The sequence below is a fragment of the Siphateles boraxobius genome, unplaced genomic scaffold, assembly GCF_051911475.1.
Source record: "Siphateles boraxobius isolate OS27281-9 unplaced genomic scaffold, OSU_SipBor_1 12, whole genome shotgun sequence".
NCBI classification, from domain to species: domain Eukaryota; kingdom Metazoa; phylum Chordata; class Actinopteri; order Cypriniformes; family Leuciscidae; genus Siphateles; species Siphateles boraxobius.
In genome coordinates, this window is record NW_027508722.1 from 5,851,470 (window position 1) to 5,874,318 (window position 22,849).

Sequence of the window (22,849 nt, forward strand, 5' to 3'; positions counted from 1 at the left end):
AAAATAGTTACTAGTTCCAAAAGGTTTCCCAAACACTTCCACTTTCCCAAACTGTCTTCCACTGACAAACAGATTAGAAATCAATGGTGTAATGTGTCCTACCCTGCAGTTTGGGGCTGTGAGTCTGTGTTTTGGTGAGTACATTCAGGATGCTCTCAGGGGAGAAATCTACTTTAGACAGGATGTTGGCCAGAGGATTGGATGTGGGAATGCTGCCAGGGGTTAAAGAAGGGGCTTTGGAGGAGGAGGCATGGCTGGATGGTGTGGTAGGTGTGCCAGGGGAAGGACGGGACACAGGACTGACACCTGGGTGTTGAGAAAGATGAAAACACGGTCATGAAAGGAGCTATAATGGATCTTTCAGTTGTATTTATTGTTTTACTTCTGGAGCCTGTCCTGCAAAAGGAAAACTCACCAGTGGTTTTCATTGCATTAGAGAGAGAGCTCAGAATGGAGCTGATCTTGCCCAGATCCACATTGGCCAAGTTCACCGGCAGGGGGGAGGGGCTAACGACAGGGGCTGCTACAGGTGTGGTGGTCAAGGGTGAGGTGTTTGCAGGAGGTGTTTGATTGGTTGATGACCCAGACACTGTCTTTGTGGGAGTTGCTAAAATCTGGGATGGTTTAGAAGCAGTGATTTGGGAGCCTTTTGCTGCTGAGGTATTTGTCATCTTCGACACAGATGGAAGACTTGACTTTTCTTTCCTCTCATCAACTAGAGGACAAAGGACAACTATGTCAGTTAAACATTACATTTACAAAGCATGCTAACATTACTGTGTTCCCCTCATCTCTGCTTTCTCTCACCAACGATTCCAGAATGTTCTGTTGTTTCTTCTTCCTCAGACATGTCCATGTCCTCAATATCTCTGTTGTCCTTCTGTTGCTCCAATCCTCTCCCCCCGTTTCCATCCCCAGTGCCTGTATTCTTCCTGGAAATCATGCCATGGAAGGGTGACTCTGAGCCAGTGGGGGACGGGGCATCCTCAGAGGGGGACGAGATAGGAGAGTCATCCAGACTGGGCAGTGTGGCCTTCAGAGCATCCAGCTTCCGCTTCAGGCTACACACGCGATTGGCAAAAGCTTTATAAGCCTATAGGAAGTGGTGAGGGGTTTGAGAGAAGCATTATATGAGGATACATGATATAAATTGATAGTTGGTACATCAATAGTCCAATATTTGGCATTTTGACACTGGCATCAGGCACTGACCATGCCCCCTTGGTTGATGAACAAAGTCTAACCTCAGAGAGCACATTCAATTCTTCTCAAATATATTTGGGTAATAAGTTGTGTTTACCAAAGCATGCGTGTTCACAAGAATGTAAACAAATCTAGTATAGAGTTGTCGACTCACATTGGCAACAATTTTGACCTCTTTGTACTGCATTTCGTAAAAAATATCTGCGTTTCCCAGTGCCTCCAGTAGCGGGGGTCCTGCCTTCATCTGTCCCTCCAAGAATGTCACAAATTCCTGCAGCTTTGCACCTCCATCCTCAAAGTCCTTTGAGAATTTATTCCCTCCTGCTTTATCTGTGTATGCAAGGAGAGAGAAAATTTGAAAAGCCTATTTTTCCACAGTTATATATTGCAGTTTTTGGGAAGTTTTTCATTACCTTTTAACCTCTTGAGGGCCTCAGTGCTGCAGACATCCACTCTGAGAGCAGTTAACTGCTTCTCTCTCAAATCACTCTCGTCTAGAGAGTGCTTGTATGACATTAACCGATCTACAAAATCATGCGGCTGACAAAGAGAAAAAGACATTCATTTTTAGTTTAATAATTAAACAGAAATAAAGAGGCAGGAAAAGTTCTACTAAACCTAAAAAGAGATCATGACTTACCACAAACTCTGCAACAATTTTAGATTTCAGAGCAGTTTTGGGGTTGACTGTGGCTGCGGAGAGGGGAAAAATAACAAGGTCAAGTTATTTAAAAAAAAAGAAAAAAAAAAAAAGAAAATACTTTTCATTGTGAATTATTGGATAGCTATTTGTTAATGTATGCACTCTTCATATATATTTGGCCACAATGTTTTCTCTGCAAACATACTACAATTTTCTCAAACACTGATTGTAATAAGTACATTTGTTAAAAAATTGCTTTCCATTTCAAAAAAATGTCAATTACTGAAAGTAATTTTAGAAATTTGTTATTGCTTTAGTACAATGACAAATACAAACTAATTATTTAATTTTTGATTTAAAAAATAAAATGATTTCATTATTTGTTTATTGACTTCAAATTCCATACACGCAAAAAAGTATATTTACATGGCAAACAAGGTAAATAATACAAGATATACAATTTACAGAACTATACAAGAAATTTCAACTTAATACAAGACAGAAATTTCAAAAAAATTATTTCATATTATATATAAAACATTAATTAATATTCCTTAATGCTTTACAATAATTTAACGCAAATAAATAACTGAAGCAGGTGGAATTGTTAACAGTTAGTTAAGTTAGATGATCTTAGAATTTGGGAGATTATCACACTGAGCATTTTCAAATGGCACAAGCACCTGTAACCCTGGTAGGCAGACATTTCTATTTAAACCCTTTAACCCGATTTTGCTTCTCTGTATGTGATCAGATCAATTTAAGCCACTAAACTCTGTGAATGTTTTCAGTCCAATTATCCAGTAAGCGAATTAATTCACAATCAGTCCCAAACAGCACTAATGTCAGAGATGGCAGACAGAATAAAGGCTTGCGTTCCATTTCAGTGAATTATTCATTCTAGTGTGTTTCGCTTTAATATCACAATCACAAAATAAAAGTTTGATTTTCTGCCAACTTTCTTAAACTTAATGGAAATAAGACTCAAGTACTTCTTATAGGCCCTAACTCTAATCTTTCTAGGTCTTGCAGTTTTTTATTATCCATTGACGGTTCCTGTGTTTTTTTTTTTTTTAGGAACTTGGGGGTAATTTTTGACTGCACTCTTTCATTTGATGCTCATTGCAATAGCATAACCAGGTCTTGTTATTTTCATCTTCGTAATATTGCTCATCCATTTCTCACTCCGCGCAGTTCTGGTGTTCTTACTCAGTCGCTTGTCACATCTCGCATTGACTACTGTAATTCTCTTTTATTTGGTTTACCACACAAATCTCTTCATAAACTCCAGCTGATTCAGAATTCTGTTGCGTGTATCATAACCCGGACTTCATCTATACAACATTTTACCCCATCAATTCAACAGCTTCATTGGCTGCCTATCAAATTCCGCATTGAATTCAAAATTCTCCTCCTCACAAATCTCTTCATAACCTCGCTCCACCATTCAGATCTCTTACAGCCCCACACCCCTGCTCGAACTCTCCACTCCTCTTCATTGGGTCTCCTCCATACACCCTCTGCTCGTCTAACCACCATGGGCCATAGGGCTTTTAGCAGTGCTTCTCATCGCCTTTTTACGGATGTTAACGGATGTTAACATCCGCCAATTACGGATGTTAACTGGGAGAGAATTCCAGACTCTCTGCTAGCTCAATTTAAAGTTAAACTCAAAACCCACTTCAGAATAGCTTATCCTTCATGATTACCGTCTGCATTTAAATCTAGAATTGTTTTTTCTTATTTTTTACAGTTGTCATGTTTGCACTTGTTGCTTTCCTGCATGGTTTTATGGTTTATTGACATTATTTTTATTTATTACTTTTATATTGTTATTGCTGCTACTTGTTCTTGATATATGGTGACCTTGAGTGATTTGAAAGGCGCCTTAAATAAATAAAATGGGTTAATAATAAAATTATAATAAAAATATTAATAATAATAATAATAATAATAATAATAATGTAAATGGTGTATGCTTAATTTCACAATAAGTGTGCGATTAATTGCGATTAAAATGTTTAATCTATTGACAACTTTATTGTCTATATCCTCTTGAAGGGGACCCTCTTTCTAAAAAGAATAATTATATTTGGCGTCTCTGGCATTACCGTATTTTCCGCACTATAAGGCGCACTTAAAAGCCTTTAATTTTCTCAAAAAACGACAGTGCGCCTTATAATCCAGAGCGCCTTATATATGGATCAATTGGTTAATTGGATCAATTGGTTAATAACGCTCCGCGTTATTAAATTCGCCCACAAACTCGCGCTCGTGTCCATCTTATGCCCGCTCTGTCACACGGCCAGTTCGACCTCGTATAAATCAGGTTATGTGTGTAAGTCACGTGCCCGCTCACGAGCGCTCACTCTTACTAACAGACATACGAACAGACACACTGTCCCCGGCGCTGCTCGCGCGTCACAGAATGTTCATAAAGCGTTCACCGTTCACAGTAACCAGGTCGTCTCATTCAAAACAGCCAGCTGTTGCTGTCAGCGAGCCACCGCACATGAATACTCGTATGAGTCAGGCTGCGAATGTAAGTTACATGCCCGCCCCAGCGCGCTCACGCTTACTAATAAACGCCTTGCCTGCGGCACTGCGAACTCGCTACATTCCCTTTAGCACATCTAGTGGATGCATAACGCAAACCCAGTCATACGTTTGACTGCAGTATCTTATGCGCCTTATAATCCGGTGCGCCCTATATACAGTTAATGTTCTAAAATAGGTCATTCATTGAAGGTGCGCCTTATAATCCGGTCGCCTTATAGTGCGGAAAATACGGTAAGTTTAAAAACCTCTGCACTAGACTTAAGTCCAGCATTAAAACTTGAAGCAAACAGCTCAAAAACTTACCAGGAGGGGGGGGTTGCTCTTTCACTTTCTCTTTTTCTTTTTCCTTTTCCTTTTCTTTCTCTTTTTCTTTCTCTTTCTTCTGCAGACTGGTTTTCAGCTCAGTGATCAGCTCCTCAGGATAAACGTTCCTCTCTTGCCAAATACTGAAGATCCTGTCCACTGACTTACACACTTTAGCGTCCCTACAAGCACACAGAGAGTCAGTAGAGAATGTGCTTCTGTACTAATCACACTTATATACCTTACACACACGATTTACTAACTTGACCAGCAGGGCAGCGTCTGGCAGCATTTCAGCAAAGGAGGTTCGGTAAATGATGGCGTTCTTTCTTTTGCAGTTCTGAATGACATCATTAGCCACGTAGAAGAGATTTAGCCTGTGACTGGCATCCGCTGCATAAAGAACAAAAGGAAAATGGGGAAAAGATTTGTTATTAGACGGCAACTCTAACATAATAAAAAGAGAAAGAAGGAGCATACGTAAGAAATGAACAAACATTTGGTAACACTTTATAAAGTATTCAGTCATAAAATAGTCATAAATTATTTGCAAATTATTTGATTATTAGTTTATGTATTGTAGTCTCTACATTGAATGAATAACTCACTATTTGTTATAGCTTATAAATATATTACCATGGTCAATGTAATTAACATAATATTATTGTTTAATTAGCTCATATGTAAAGAGTTAGATATGTTTTATGCTTTGTTAAAGAGGTAGGCCAAGTTGAAATTGAAAACTCAAACTTTTTGAGTAAAAAATAATTACTCAACCTTTATGACGTTGCGAACCTGTAAGACATTCGTTTATCTTCGGAAATAAAAAAGAAGCTTTCTGACCCTCTGTTGACAGATATGCAACAGCCACTTAAGTGGCTTAAGTTTAAACACTTTAGATCGTAAAACGAATCCATATGAATTGAGTAGTTTAGTCCAAATTTTCCGATGAGAATAAACTATAAACCAATAGTTTGCAAGTACTTTGTTACTGTATACTTTTTACAAAGTGCTACCAAAATTTTAACAAAAAGATCTCTACAGCCATATTTATCCTGTTTCTGTGAATGGTGCCGAAAGAGAGGAGCTGAAGTGAATCTGCCCTGAATAAGACAAATGCATCAGAGTGTCACAGCACCCGAGCTGCTCTCTCAAAACACTACTCTAAGTGACTATGTCATATGCCTGGATCCAAATAGATTCACAATTTAGCAATTTATTCGTTTTACACGAAGTTGAATATCGTGACTATTAAACAATAAGTTTCATAGTTTCACAAGTGCTGAGAATACATTCAATACTGAAGATGACAAGTGATGTTGAAGTAGTCACAACACTGTATTAGCTAGGCGTATAACAGGGTACTGTTATAATTTTAGGAGACCAGTTTATTTTTAACAAAGAACCTTTTGTACGTTATTAAATTGATACATTTAATATATAAAGGTGGCTTTTTTCACTTTAACAAAACATTTTCACTGACTAAAATTAGATGTGATTTTAAGTCAGAGTAAAATTGACAAAAATAATCAGACACGATATATTAATTAAGTTTACAGAATAATTCTACTATGACTAAAACAAAAGAAAAAGTTAAAAAAAGAAAAGATTCACACTGCAAATGGTGAAATCTTTTGATTTAATAAGTTTGTGCATTTCATTTTTAACTAAAGTGCATCTACTTAGGCCAACATTGCCTCCTAATCAGACACAATGTGATACGATTCCAATGACAATTTGTATGTCCACACCTGTCGCAACAACTATGAAATGTGACTAAAATAATAACAAATTACAGCCAATTCTATGACAAGATACAATTGTTAAATTGTACATAGAATATACTTGTTTGTCAGCAGTTTGAAAACTCTCGTTTCCTTTCATTTATTTTAAAGATCTGAGGTGAATAATCCATTGTCGTTTTCATTATGATTCAGGTCACTTAACATGATATTCAAACACAAATTAAATTAATTTAGCATTATCAGCATTTTTAGCATAATCAGTACCTGAGATCATCATTGTCACACTTTGTATGTTGTTGTTTAAGGCAGCACATCGCAACGGCTTGCAATATTTGAATGATTTTAATGTGATATTTCCAAAACCTGCGAAATAATCTACGTTTTAGGTTTATGCATATAGCAGAGAATAGACTGAGCACGCGAGATAGTTGCATTAAATAGACTGTTAAATAGATCTAATGTCAGCCCAGGCTCACTGTAAACCCTAACACTCAAAATAATTAATTGGTTTGAGTAGGGCCAACATAAATTATACAAATTAGTTAAATTATATCAGTTCTGTGAACTTGAAAGAAAAATAAAGTTCTAAATACTCATAAAAGTTAATTTGATTTAAGTAAACTGAACTGTTTCATTGTTTTGAGTTTTATGAAATTATTTCCTTTAACTTAGACAAACTTAAGTTCAACTGAAACTAGGCTGGGATTTCTATTTCGCAGCATGCTTTGCCGATGACACTCAAAAGGGAGAGTAAATGTTAAAATTAAGTGTAATATTTTTTTTGTGTGTGCAAGATTAATGTTAAGTGAGAGATTAGTGACAACGGCTGTCACTTTTGTGAAAAAGTCCTGTTCAATTTTTGAGACATAAGTGTTCATTTAATCGATTGTAAAATCGATTTTCCATGTCTAAAGACGTTCCCATTTTCAACGCCAAATATAGGCCAATCCACGGACAACTAACAGTTATTTGGACGAGCGTAAAGAGGGCGCTTGAGACGCACAAGTCAGCAATATTTCTGATGATTTATTGGCGTGAAGTTTCGTGGACAATGACAAACAGGAGTGCAACATTCTTGAAAAACAATAAGCAGAGTGGACTGCCATAACATCAATGAAAAACATTACTGCAGGCTTCAACATGGCTGTGTTTACCGTTAGGAATGTCAAACAAATTTCGCCTACGTAGGCGATTGTAGACCATGAAAATAAGTTGAAAAAAAAAATTAAAATTCACTGAAGGACTAGCCTACATTGAACATGAAGTTTGTGTAGGATAAACACGCAGGGCCGCTTCATTCTCCAAATCAGACAGGGGACAACAAACATCTGGCGCAATCTACAACAGGGCTGCATTTATGATTTAGGCTATTCAAAAATCTCCAAAATTATTTTATGTAATGATGTTGTAAGGATGTAATGATGAAACAGGCCATGTTTTTTTTATTTTTTTTATTTTTATTGAACGTAACTGTCTAGAACCCGAAGTGCTTCCATATCGAACTCATCAACTTGACATTAGTGGTTATCACTCGTCTCTCATGCCGCACAGGTTGATCGCCGTTGTCCTCCATTATTTTGGCAAAACACCAGCAGCAGCCGAATGAAACAGAATGAAACTATAGGTGTGTAAAATTGATGGGAATTTTCTTTTAAGCTTTCGCAACGCCTACTGCACTTTCGAAATTCTTTATTTTCTTTTTCTGCTTGTTTGTGAGTGGTTACATCTATCTTTTTTTATTTGTTTAATGTTTAAAATTAATAGTGTACATATTTGGTTGAAATCAATTCCCTATTTTCGTTTTTGAAACTTGTGTTGGTTTCTCCGATCAATTGTGCAATCGATTTTCGAACGTAAAGTGACAGCCCTATTAGTGACTAATGTTTTGTTAAGCTAATTTAGAAGAATTTCTGTTAATGTTAGGAGAGTTTACCATCATGGTGAAAAGTGGTGCATGCGGCTTGGTTTGAGAAAAATGTTAAAAGCTTTATATTGCTGTTCTCATACAGCAAGTACCATGCTATTGTTAACATTAGCAAATGAGCAAGTTAACATTTATTGAACTAGCTTGTTATGGTTAGTTAAATTTATACTAATAAAAATGTTCACTTTGAGGTTTCATGAAAACTCAAACATTTCAAGTTAGGAACAAGTAAAATGTATGAGTACAAAACAAAAATCTGTCAGTTCTGCTTGCTTAAACTTTCAATAACTTAACTAAAATTGAGCCAACTGATTGCCTTAAATTTTGAGTTAAGCCAACTTATTCGGGTTCACAGTGTGATCACCTTATGAACACAACTATTTTGATAATTCATAACATTCATTTTGAAACAGACCAGATATGTTTTCCAGACCAGGACAATAGTTCAGTAACATTGTGATATACATTAAAGTATTTGTTGAAGGCCTTTGCTCACGGTTATGCAACAGGGTTATGATTGTTAATAGGGCTGCACAATATTGGAAAAAAAAACTGACATTGCAATATTTAGTTTTTCTTAATTTCACCAGATGATTTTTATTCAGAATTTCTTGAATATTTTCTAATAAATAGCTCTATTTGGAAATAATCAATCATTCTAGGATGACTGGGGTTAGGGCTGTAGCGATACACTAATCTCACGATACGATACACAATATTCAGCTCACGATATATATATATATATATATATATATATATATATATATATATATATATATATCACGATATTCAGCCAACGATACGATTCAATATAATTCGATACACTTACATCATTTTCTGAAAGATTTAAAGGGGAGAGATTGATCTTGGTGACATCTTGTGAGTGTTCCATTTACTTGGATTGAATTAATTTAACTGAAAACATCAATTACACAATATGTGTCTCTGACTGGACATGTTTAAGTTATTCATTCAAGAGCTGTGAGTGCCTTTTGCAGTTTGATGAGCATTAATGGATAAATCGTCAGCAGGTTTATTAGACTGCTGCCCCTTTAAGACGAGTGCAGATCTAATAGGTGACTGATGTACCATAATTTTTTCCCAATTATTTACGTCCATTTCAGATATAAACTGTGTTTAAGTGAATAAACTGTTTCAGTGAAGAGCTGGTCATTTTTATATTTGTATATATTTGATAGTTTAGATGCGCACATGAAGCCCAAAGTTAAGTAGGGCTTTTCTTGTCTCCTTGCAGTCCATTTCGGAGCGCGCGTCGCCTTGTGAACAGCTCTTGCGCAGATTTTTGTGCTTTTAATAGCTCTTTTAATGATTAAACGCGTCCGCTATCTAGCAACAGTAGAGACTGCATTTTACAACAATCACCGATCATACCTTTCGATCATACCATCCGACCTTTAAAGGGTTAGTTCACCCAAAAATGAAAATTAAGTCATTAATTACTCACCCCCATGCTGTAACCAACCCCGTAAGACCTTCGTTCATCTTCGGAACACAAATGAAGATATTTTCAAACTAATCCAGTGGCTCAACTATAAGTTTATCAAGCGACGAGACTACTTTTTGTGCGAAAAACCCCCCATAAATAACGACTTTATTCGACTATTCTATTACTTCCTTGTGGGCCTTGAGACGAGAGTTGAAGAGATTTCCACGACGTATGCGCGAGAACTGAACAAGTAGTAGTAGTAGAAGAACGTCCTCATCTCAGTTCTCGCGCATGCGTCGTGGAAATCTCTTCAACTCTCGTCTCAAGGCCCACAAGGAAGTAATAGAATAGTCGAATAAAGTCGTTATTTATGGGGGTTTTTTCGCACAAAAAGTAGTCTCGTCGCTTGATAAACTTATAGTTGAGCCACTGTAGGCACATGGAATATTTAAACATGTTCTTTAATGACTTTCTGGGCCGTCAAGTTTCATTCCCTCTGGCAGCCTATGTAGCAGTGATCCACCTCTCAGATTTAATCAAAAATATCTTCATTTGTGTTCCGAAGATGAACGAAGGTCTTACGGGGTTGGTACAGCATGGGAGTTAGTAATTAATGACTTAATTTTCATTTTTGGGTGAACTAACCCTTTAAAGCGAACGGGAGTAAACTCGGGGGATTTGAACGGGACTTATGTAGGCTATCGATACTCACGGCTTGGGGGAAAAAATATCGATTTATATCGCAGAATCGATAAAATTGCACAGCCTTAACTGGGGTGATTTTGTAGGGTAGTGCATCCGCATAGAAAACAAACAAATTACAAGCATAGATAAATACAACAGAAAAAAATATACAAATTAAAAAAAAAAAGTGCTTTGTTTTTCAGGTAAATTTAACTGTATTCAGGTACAGACATTGAATAATCAAATGTAAAATAACACTGTCTTCACTGTATAAATTAAATATAGCAGGCATAATACTGGCAGTTGGCCAGTTCGGATCACGGAACAACTACGATCCCTATACTTGACATCGCACATCCTGTTAAATGCTAAAACGATATAAAACAGTGAATCCAACACAAAATAAAATTTTCACAACAAAAATATAAATACAGTGGAAATAAAATGTCTAAACACCACTGTTACTTTTTGAGATGTAAAAATAAAGAAAATAATGTCTAAGCTGAAACCAACAAAATTATTGTAACAGAGTTAAGAAAAAAAAGAGAAAAACCCCAAATTACCTGGCTGCATAAATGTGCACACCCTTTTTTAACAAGTCTCGGTAATCTGTTTGGAAATATCGAATCGCATTCAAACCCCTACTGAAAAGTAATTATATTCCTCTAGTCACCATTTAAATGATGTTGATTAACCCAGGAATAGAAAAGTCAGCTGTTTCTATAGGATGTTTTTTGTAAGATCTTTGTTGGCCATGGCTTCAGCTATAAGATGTGATCAAGGATGCATGTAATCTTATTTTGAAGAGGTACTAATCAGGAGAAGGGTACAAAAGCATTTGTAAAATTCTAAATCTGTCATTGAAAACCATTAGGGGTGTAACGATATTCAAACCGAAACAAAAAACACGATACAGAACCCACGATACGTATCGCAATACTCTCATGGTGTACCGAACACGCCCCGCCCTCTGCTACCCCGGCCCAGCCCAATTGGACCTCATGTCTTGTGTAGCCTACACAACAAATTCAGTTTTGTAGCCCAACCACCATTAACACCATATAATAGCAAGTAATCTTCGAAATCACGAAATTCAAACAATAAATGCAGTTTTGACGCTCTTTGATGTGGCGTGACAGACAGGTAAACGCGATCATCTCTTCCTCAGTTATAGAATAAACATGAATGGACACCTGAGTATGAGTATGTTGAAAAATACAGTACACTTACAGAATGACATCATAACTCGTGTAATAGGTCAATCAGTGTTTCAGCAGCAGAAACACTTCAATAAAACAGCTTAGTTTGTCACATAGCATTATATTTACCTCAGCAGGCAAGTCATCCAAATGAACTCTTGCACTAAATAAATGCACTATATTAGCCTATATATTATATTTTTGCTTAACCTGTTAATGATATCTTGATTATTTAATGTATGTTTAAAATAGCTTTCATGAAAATGACAGCAACTGTGTAAATTATTATATTTCAATAACGAATTAGAGTAAAAACACATGTTAATGCAAAAACTGCCTTATGTTTAGTTTACATGTTTTCATATAATGTGTTGGGTGTTGATTATTATATCTAAAAAATAAATAGCATCTGAATTTAGGCTAAAAGTCTAGGCTCTTTTTTCATTAAACCAATGTTAAAAAAACAACAACAAAAAAGCAATTTTAGCTTTCTAAACCCCACCAAACCGAAACCGAACAGAGACGTCAAAACCACGGGAAGAACACCCCTAAAAACCATAAAGGCCAACAACGAGACAATGAGGCATCACAATGACAACACACAGAACAAGGCAACTGTCAAGACTTAACAAAAAACATTTAAAAAAATATTTCAGAGAGGATGCCAAGAGACTTACAGCAGCATTAAAGGAGCTGCCGAAATATCTGGCAAGTACTGGTTACTTGCTGCATGTGACAAACATATCCTGTATTCTTCATGTCTCTGGGCTAAAGGACAGTAGTGAAGATAGAAGTAATCATGGATAGTGCCAAATACCAGACCATTATGGCAATCGCAATACTCTCATGGTGTACCGAACACGCCCCGCCCTCTGCTACCCCGGACCAGCCCAATTGGACCTCATGTCTTGTGTAGCCAGAGAAAGAGCTTTATTGCCAAGTGTGTTTGCACATTTGAGAGTTTTTCTTAGTACTGAAGCTTCAAGTGCACATATACAAATACAACAAGAAACATAGTAAACACAGCAGGCACGCTGGAAGAAGTAGAAGATGAGTGCAAACAATCTTTTCCGGTGTTGTAAAAAGAATTTAAGGATACACGGAGTACTTACCAACACGATCATAATTTTTGAGAGAAATAGTAAATGTGAATGCATTTATGAACAAGTTCTCCGTTTAGGATTAGAACTCGACAATACAGCAAACAAATCTTAAATCGCATTTGTCGGTTTTGTCAGAAGTTAAAACGGTTGGAACGCGACATGCCCGTGTTTCAACATGCACGTTAAAAAATCGTGGACAGACGATGAAGGAGACCAGGCTGAAGAAGGGTGTTCATCTGAGGCATTAGAGAAAAGAGACCGGGAGCCTACTCCCTCCAAGTTCTGCCCCAAATCGTCAACTCCAACCGGTATTAGAACGCGAACAAGCATTACAGAGGTAAAGATATATTGCTCTTGCCTGCGTGACTAGTATTCGCTGAGTTTTGTTTAAGTGCAGAGACGTGCTACAGAAAAAAAGTTGTAAACAAATTCAACCAAAGCGCTCTTTGGTGACGTGGATGATTATGGTACTGTTCATAATCGGTCCATCATCGTATAAAGCCCGCCCTGACAATTTGATTGGTTCGAGCATAGTTGGTCCACAATGGATCAAGTCCAGACCAAACTTCCCAACCTCAAATGTTGTGGGCGGGGCTGAGCTATAGCATCCAAGCTATAGAAAACTAGGGCTGGAACAGAATATTCGAATATTCGTTCGGTGGGTTGGTATTCGATTTGAAAATTTGACATTCGAATATTCGTTTATTTTTTTATTTTTTTGCACACCTGGGATCCCCCGCGAAACAGTTCTCACTCGCGCTTGAATAAGGCCGGCGACACACTGGCTGCATGGCGTGAGCGTCTCAGCTGTGTGGCATGTATGTTTTTATTTCAGCTCCCATGTTAACAGGTTGGAGTTTGCACACTACCTGTGTGAAACACGCGTCTCAGGCGCGGCTCGAGCCACGCGGAAAATGCGTGCATGCTAGAAATAGAACCGACGCCTAACTGCAACGGGAGTGTTCTCTGGCTAGAGCGCAGAACAGCGGAGTTTGTATGGACCGAAGTGCATGCCTGAGCTTGTGTTTTGGGTTAAGCTGCGTTGCTTTGACATTGTGGAAAATAGAATAATAGAAACAAAATGTATTAGCCTTTTACCCGTTATTATCAATCTAAATTAATCTCGTTTTTTAATTTAACTTAATTTCGTTTTTCTTTATTTAAATTTTGTTTTTTCTTTATTTAAGTTTCATTTTTCTTTATTTAAATTTCGTTTTTTCTTTATTTAAGTTTCATTTTTCTTTATTTAAATTTTGTTTTTCTTTATTTAAGTTTCGTTTTTCTTTATTTAAGTTTCGTTTTTCTTTATTTAAATTAATTTTTTTCTTTATTTAAATTTATTTTTTTCTTTATTTAAATTTCGTTTTTCCTTATTTAAATTAATTTTTTTCTTTATTTAAATTTCGTTTTTCTTTATTTAAATCTACCCTTTACTGTGTCAGTAATTTGTTAGTCAGAAAAATATTAGACTACCTTAAAAGTATTGCTTAATTTAACAGACCTGTGTGTGTGCGTTTTATATCTAGTGGAGTGTCCGTTCTCGGAGCATATAAACCCTGCCCGCGTGAGGTGCGCTGCTTCCCGCTCGCGCTGTTCTTTAGCTGACTAAAAGTTTATTAATTCTGAATGTGTCGCGTCTCGCGTGTCCATCTATATTGCACCAAATGCAACACTGCACTCCCTTGTGAAGTCGGTTGGATGAACGGTTCTCGAAATAATCAAAATGCAAAAAGACAGACCAACACAGAGATTCCTGCCTTTATTAGTGAAAAGAATATGTTCAGCCCCCTCTCGCCGAAGCTTCGAATATTCGATGTTCATTACTACCGAAGCTTCGAAACTCAAAAAATGGTATTCGGACCAGCCCTATAGAAAACCCACACTACTAAAAGATTAGGAAAATTATCAAAAGTTTGATAAAATGTTTGTTTTTTCCAATAAAATACATGATTTGTTACATTTAATTACCCGTAAGCAGATTTTGTCTCCTATACATAAAATACGGCGTGACTGAGTTTTTCCTTCTTTTTACCCCCAATCAAAGAACGAAAAATAACTTTGCTGTGAGGATATCGGGGCCTTAATACTCAAAGTAGCATTTTTTTTTATCAACCATTAAGGGAAGAAACAAAATGCAGTTAAACTTTACAAAGAGTCAGTGTTCTAGCTCCGGCACTGCAGAAGCCCATGATATTTGTTAGGTGTGGAAAGCTGAGTCTATCACTCTCATTAGAAAAGTCTTACACTTTATGATAAAGGACAAACAGTTAGTTGTAAAGGGTGAAGTCATCTGACACTAATGAAGCTTTTAGTCAAAGATTTCTATTTTATAACTCATGCTGTGAGTAATCTGATTCCCAAAATGTCCTTACGTGAAATAGGCTCACTGTCTGTGGAGCTTGTGCTCCCTGGTTGTGGTATCACTATAGTTCTGGGCCATCATTTTTGACTTCACTCAAAGGGAGGAGAAAGTTTGCATGAATGAACACCAGTAAACTGATCTGCTACAACCCAGGCAACTAAACACAAAGTATTCCAATAGGGATGCATTGATACAAATGTACTCGTACTCATAATATTGCTCCGATACCAACAACCAATACCACACAGCGCGTGTGTGTACATTGATTGTGTCCAGACAAAGAAACAGAGAGTATAATGGGGATAAAAAGGCGGTTTATGGAATTATCATATTAGTGGAATATTAAACAAAACAGAATAACGCATATAGCTGTGGTGTGCTGTGAGCTGATAAAGAGAAAAACGCGCAGTTCTGTTGTATCTGTTGTATGCTCTTGGTTGCTGATCGTTCACTAAGCAAATGTGTCACTTGGATTAAAACTAAATAGTATATGCAAGTAAAACATGAATTGTTATGTTATATAATGAGTGGTTCCTTGCATTATTACCGGACGTTTGCAGGTCAAGAATGCAAACATCCGGAGCACACGCCCTGAAATGGGTGTCTCAAGTGTTGTCATAGACAACTAACAGATACTGTATTGAATTCTCTTTCACGTCTTGCACTTTGGACGGACTAATTCACACATAATTAAGTAAAAACGACCGTCTTGGCTAGTCTCTCAGTAAACATAGTCGGGTATATTTCAAGTGAATATAGACCGTATATTCATATGGGATCCCTGCATTCGGTCTTAAAGGGCCAGCAGCATAATAAACCTGCTGCTGTGTTTTAATGTTAATAAAACAAAGGACATCGAAATCTTAACTGAATAACTTTTGTAACTTTATAAAGATCCATCTATATTTAATTTATATTGTAATGAACATGCAGTGTTATTTCACATATGATATATTCAAATTCTGTACCTGAAAACTACAGTTAGACCTACCTGAAAAAACCCAAAACACTTTATTTTATTACTGACTGCTTACTGGTCTTTAATAATGTTTTAAATTTACATTAATTAGGCTAGTAGTTTTTATAGCATCAAAATTGGAATTGAGAATTGTGATATTTCACTGGTAACTATTTGAACCACTGACACAATCCTTAGCACTGAACCCAGCTGGAGCAGCTCTAAATATGCAGTGTTCTAGTCAGGGTTTCCGTTGTCCGGTAATTACCGGACATTGGCCGGGAAAAAAATGAAATGTCCGACAGAATTAAATCTCTCCGGTCAAACTGTCAGATTAAAATTGCCTAATAATCCCGCCCCCCTAACACAATCTGAATTTGAGAATAAGCCTAAAATGTATAAAGCAAAAATACACCGACCATTTCCTATGTTATAAAGGAACAGGCTCTACTGTTTGAAAGTTATTAAACAACATCGCATTAGGGATGCCCCGATGCGATACTCAGTATCGGTTCCGATACTGCCATTTTTGCCGGATAGGGTATCGGTCAGACGAGGCCGCTCCAAATCTGATATTGTGCGTTTACTATTCTGTGTTATTGTTAAAGGAGAACTCCGGGCAATTTTTAAGTTAATCTTGATCGTTAGACCTTTGTGAGTACTGACTATAGAAAAAAAACGAACCGGATTGGTGCTTGCTACGCGGAGGTGCGACCGCGAATGCCCAGAGCTCCCACCCAGCTAAAACGACAGATATGGGGGCATCGACATAAAGAGCGTTTTTGAGCCTCTTAACAGACACAAAATGCAATTAAAATGTCTGTCCAACATGAACAGGGACCCTACATGTGAACAATATGCGTTTAGCAACTTAGCCATTGTTTCAACTCACCTAAATAGTCTTTTAGACGGCAAGCTGTAGTCTCGCGCTGCAGTCCCGTGCTGTAGCCGGAAAAGGTAAACAATGTCCAGGTGGGAGGAGCGTTGATCATGTGCGACGAGTCTTCGTACATGGAATGGCATTTTTCTTCAAACGGCCCCGCTGTGTTGAGTGTGTGTAGTCATCCTTGTCAAAGTGTTCACTGCAAATGCGGTAATCTTTAGCGCGTAGTACTTCTACGGGAGTTTGCACATCAAGTTGAAATACAACTAGCCACAAACTGCAGAATCTCGAGGTCATGGAAAGGAAGACGATGAAAATTTAAGCTCTTATATTTTCGCATTCTGTTGTCACAATTCGGAAAGGCACAAACACGAACCATTTCTTCTTCACTTGTAAGCAACTCTGATCATAACTCGTCGCACATGATCAACGCTCCTCCCACCTGGACATTGTTTACCTTTTCCGGCTACAGCGCGGGACTGCAGCGCGAGACTACAGCTTGCCGTCTAAAAGACTATTTAGGTGAGTTGAAACAATGGCTAAGTTGCTAAACGCATATTGTTCACATGTAGGGTCCCTGTTCATGTTGGACAGACATTTTAATTGCATTTTGTGTCTGTTAAGAGGTTCAAAAACGCTCTTTATGTCGATGCCCCCATATCTGCCGTTTTAGCTGGGTGGGAGCTCTGGGCATTCGCGGTCGCAGCTCCGCGTAGCAAACACCAATCCGGTTCGTTTTTTTTCTATAGTCAGTACTCACAAAGGTCTAACGATCAAGATTAACTTAAAAATTGCCCGGAGTTCTCCTTTAAGCCCCACAAAAGCATAAAGCACCATACGGTTTTCGTGAACTATATTATAAGTGTTCTGAAGCCAAACAATAGTATAATGTAAGATAGAAATTAATATTTAAGTCATTAAATTCAAGTTCACGTAAACTTTTCCCTCCCCTGCAGCTGTCAGTCATTCTCCATTCAGCGTTCAAACAGCGCATTGCGTTCGGTTACGACAGTCAATGATGAAACACTCTCCAAGATGATTCAATGTTAATATTATTATTATAATTGATCTGTAGATAAAGCCCTATGGTTTCACATAAAATGACTATCTTGCTGGACTGTATTGCTGTACCTTAATCATGTTCGTTTCTACCGTGTGTCTGTTACTGTAGATCATAACACTGGAGAGCACTATAATTCTTCTTCACGCGCAAAGTAACTGAAATTTAAAACTGTTAAAAGAAAAGGCTCAATAAACTATTGCATAGATAGATACTGTATAATACACTATGCATCATGTCTTTCCTTTGTGCTTTGAACTTTTCAATGCGGACTCGACGCGCTCCGCACTGTGACTCTTTGTTGCTTCAAGCGCATCATTCTGCGCTCTGGATGGGCATAAGCGCTTTGTGCCGCACTGTATTGCAGCCTCTCATAATCATATCATAATACTTTTGTGCAATGGAAGATTATTAATAGCCTTTTTTGTTCTGTCCTATCTATCATATGTTGCTGCCTTATTAAACAGCTGTGCAATACATTTAAAACATGTCTTAAGTTTATGGTAGGCTATATATAAAATAATTGATATTTTTGATTTTTGTTATGTTGTTTTTCATGAATGTATTTTACAACAATACAAAGACCAATGTGTAACGTTTTACCAGATTTAGTGCTACACTTATTGTCTCTTATTTGTTCCCCACTAAATAATGCATTTTTTCACTAAATGTTCAGATTTTAAACAATTATCGTGCACTTGTGATTTTTCTAGACTGAATTTTACTGCTGAGCTATCCACTAATCTAGTTTATAATAGAATTTTTGTCATAGGTTTTTTTTTGATTTGTTGTTTTCTTTATAATGAAGTTGTCTGTATAAAGTAGATTGCGTTTAACACACAAACTGATTATCAGTTCAACACACAGAGTTATAGAAATTCTACTTGATTTAAAAAAACAAAACTGCGCTGGTATCGTATCGGTATCGGGCGATACTCAGAATTTTTGGTATCGGTTCAGAAAAAAATGGTATCGGGACATCCCTACATCGCATGCTGCATTTCAAATAAAGGGCACGCCTAAAACGGCTGTAATATAGACCTAAACAACGAACGATTGAGTGAGACGGTTCAAATATGGCCAGGCCCAGGCAGACTAGCCTTAAAAGCTTTTTTCAGAGGCCAGACGCGACGGATGATGGTGAATCAGGAACGCCTGAAGCCTCGGATGTCCAGAGCCAGACAGCCCCACCACAACCGGACATTCATGTTTTTTTCCGTCTATTTGAAAGTTAGGTTAGAGGGCGCTGCCGTCCCTGGCAAATCAGAATTTGATACATGTTATTTTATCCAATCTGATTGGTTCTCGTCACCTGTCATTCAACTTTACGCTCTTGGGCCACTACTGCGAGTGCGCAGGCGACTTCGACAAAAGCAAAACCTTGCTAGGCTGATCACTTTCGTAGAGATAATGGCAGCAGTTAAACCAAATTCTGTCATTGATTTACAAAAAAAACCTTTCACAAGGCGTTCGCTGAAAAAAAAAAAAAAAAAAAAAGGATAAAGGATCTCGGACCGGACCAACCCGATTTACAAATTCAGCAGCACCCAGTGACAAATGATGAGCTTCACCCGGAGCTTCACCTGCGCTTGTCATAAGAAACGTGTCGGCACTGAAGTTTTGTGGACAATAACGGGGGTAAGAGACCTCGAACAGCTATCTGAAATTTATTTTCGCCCCGCCCCCCAAAAATAATTATCACCAGCCGCCACTGCAAACATGTTGCATTCTATACGACCTGATTATGTCATTTTTTAAGTTACATAGCCTGGCTCCAGTTTTCCTCAACTTGACTAATTAAGAGGCAATATTTGAACGGTATATCATCAAAATGTCCATAAAACGAAACCTCTGCTGGTCACTTTGACCGGCACCATTTTTTTCTAGCGGAAACTCTCGTTCTAGTAAATGAAAGATAAAATATGATTCTCAGGAAACTTAGGGAGTACAATTTAAGCAGGCTTAATTAAGCATGAAAATAAGTGAAGGAAATATTTGTTAAATTAAGCCAACTAATATGATTCACATTATTTTGGTCTCTCTAAAAAGTGCTATTGGTGTATCCCTATATTCCAACCTTGACTACGTTTACATCTGCACCAATAGTGTGATTATTTCCAATAATCAGAGTAAGAACTTAATCGCATTTAAATGTTCACGTCACAAGTAAACCTTTTCACTCCCGTTTTATGTCATTATTATTCTGGTTATTTTAACCGCCATTAAATCACATAGCCTACCCTAAAGAACAGCACAAAATATAAACTCGTATATAGTAGGTGAGGTACTGGCCACATTACGTCAAATGCAAAATTCGATTTTGACCATCAATATACTCCCAAAAAAGATTGATCATCGTGTCACGTCTGAGCACTTGTAGACACCATCCCTACTCAGCAATGCTATCAAACCAATCCAATGGTTTGGATTTCTAATGACAACGTCATGTGATCCATCTGAATCATTACACAACATAATGGTGCTTATTAACAACATCAACACCTAGGGGTGCACCGAAATTTCGGCCGCCGAAAATGTTCGGCTGAAAATGGCATTTTCGGTCTCGGGCCGAAATAAAAAAAAACAGCCGAAAACGTAAACCGAAAATGAATGACACCCGCCCCTCCCATCCGTGCGCAAGCGCTTAGGTTTCACTCACGGTCAGGCTTTTATCACGCGTCTGCCTATCAAAGATAGGGATGTCTCCCGCATATTGATAGCGGCTCCCGCAAATGATGCCCGCAAATTAGTTCAAACCTCCCGGAAGAGCGAGCGAGCAAGAGCTCGTGCTCCAAACCGTGTAGCATGCGCACGCCAGACAGGGAGAAAGAGTGAGACCTTAGCGCATGTAAGACCCCCAGTCCAATTTTCTGTGTATAGCAGTTACATTAAAATTTGCATAACACTGCACAACTGTGTTTCCTAAGGCTACATAGGCTAACATGTTGTTTACAGTTTGAGTTTGGATTAAGTTCTAGTGCTGTTTTTGCACTGTTGTTTTGCACAGCAATTTAAAATGTAAGTAAATTGTAATTGTTTACATGCAGCAGCAGAATAGAGGCCCACTGCCATTCTGTGAATTTGTGTGCAGTTATTCAGATAATTGTGGATCTTTTTGCACAACTGTTAAAAAACTATTTTATTTGATGGAACAAAACTTTAAATAATAATACCAAATAATATTATTCTTCTAGTTATTGTTAAAAATATTTTAGGTTTTGTACTGTGTGTGTATATATATATATATATATATATATATATATATATATATATATATATATATATATATATATATATATATATATGTTAGTATAAGTTTTTAAAAGAAGCCATTTTCGGCTTCAGTTTCGGTTTTCGGCCAAGTGCATCCTAAATTTTCGGTTTCGGCCCAGAATTTTCATTTCGGTGCATCACTATCAACACCAAAATGAATGTTTGAAGCCACATTTTTCCAAATGTATTCACATGTATCCAAATAATCAAGACTAACTCGTTGTACGCGTAGTCTTTCAAAGTATACTCAATTTGACATACAAGTACGCAGGCGGTTGAAGGATGTGCATTACGACAACTTGCACAACCAGTGCCTGGGCAATGTCATCCATGAGTTAGGCGTAAACCCCATAAACACATCTGTATAATATTTAAGGCAAAAATTTTACAAATGCAAGTGCTGTCTAACCTCCTTACACGATCGATCACCCATGTAGCCATCCATTGTTGTTGTACACGTTTCTGTTTTTTCCATTCATTCAATTTTCTTCAACTACCTTGTGAATCAAAGGCCCTCGGGCACCGTTGTGGCAAACTAGTTAGTGCAGCAAATTAAATGCGTATGTGCGATCTGCGTGTACAGCAGGGGTTCTCAACTCTTCAGGAAAGTGGACCTCGAGGGACAGAGTTTAGTTCCAACTAGGGTTGTTGGTACCAACATTTTTGTAGCTGACACCAATACCAGTAACGTTTCGCTGTTCTCTGTACCAGAACAAAAAAGGTTGAATAAAGTATTCTGAAAAAAGTTATCCCGTTTTGTCTCATCTTTTGGTTATCACTCTCAATCATCACAGTTTCCGATTCAATCGCGCATTGAAATACTGTTGTCAATCCAGAAACTTTGCAGTGTACAAAGCAGCATGAAAAATGAGTACACGGACTAAAAAGTAAGGTATGCTTTGGACTTTAGGCACATTATCCTAAATGGACCTAGTCTATGTCCGAAAGTTATGGAGAGTTTCTGCCTGAAAATCTACAGAAGAGAGATAGGCTCTATACAACACTGTCAAACTATACCACCTGCCCAGTAGGGATGTGACGGTGAGGATATTTTCCCACGGGTTAATCGACGTGTGACAACACCGGTAATACCGGTATCACCGGCGGGGGCTTTTAAATCACTAATTTAAAGGCAAACGTAAAATCCGCGCGTTTGCACAGGCTTGCATAATTGGTGGTCGTGCGGAGCAGCAATCTTTTGTTATTGTGCGCTGAATTGGCGCTAATTTGAAAACGAAACTATTTTTTTTTACATCGCTTATAAAAAGCTGGAGCAGCAGTGTGCACTTCACTTTTAAATTAGCGACAATTCATCCTTCGCATGGAGTTTGATGCGATCTGACAAATCAAAATCCACCATATTTTGTCCGACAAAGCAGTCAGGAGAGTTAGTAGATTAACGTCGGTGGATTTGAACTTGGCTTTAACTGAGGCAATCTCTCACGTCAACACATTAGAGCCACAAAACGGTAGGCCTATTTATTATTTCATTTTCTTTGACTG

The 22,849-nt window shown here is 37.6% G+C and overlaps 1 protein-coding gene and 1 long non-coding RNA gene across 2 annotated transcripts in view; one reads left to right on the forward strand and one right to left on the reverse strand.

Annotated features, from left to right (window-relative positions):
* LOC143715379 (uncharacterized) overlaps window positions 1–22,849 on the forward strand; it is a 582,927-nt gene that overhangs the window by 150,555 nt on the left and 409,523 nt on the right. The gene's annotated exons all lie outside the window — the stretch shown is intronic.
* rprd2b (regulation of nuclear pre-mRNA domain containing 2b) overlaps window positions 1–22,849 on the reverse strand; it is a 39,915-nt gene that overhangs the window by 3,795 nt on the left and 13,271 nt on the right. Inside the window, exons 2-9 of the mRNA XM_077206980.1 lie at window positions 4,972–5,101; window positions 4,709–4,890; window positions 1,844–1,896; window positions 1,617–1,743; window positions 1,358–1,533; window positions 808–1,093; window positions 416–715; window positions 103–306 (exon numbers count right to left, since the gene is read on the reverse strand). Coding sequence (XP_077063095.1) covers window positions 103–306; window positions 416–715; window positions 808–1,093; window positions 1,358–1,533; window positions 1,617–1,743; window positions 1,844–1,896; window positions 4,709–4,890; window positions 4,972–5,101 — 1,458 coding nt within the window. The remainder of the gene's footprint in view (window positions 1–102; window positions 307–415; window positions 716–807; window positions 1,094–1,357; window positions 1,534–1,616; window positions 1,744–1,843; window positions 1,897–4,708; window positions 4,891–4,971; window positions 5,102–22,849) is intronic.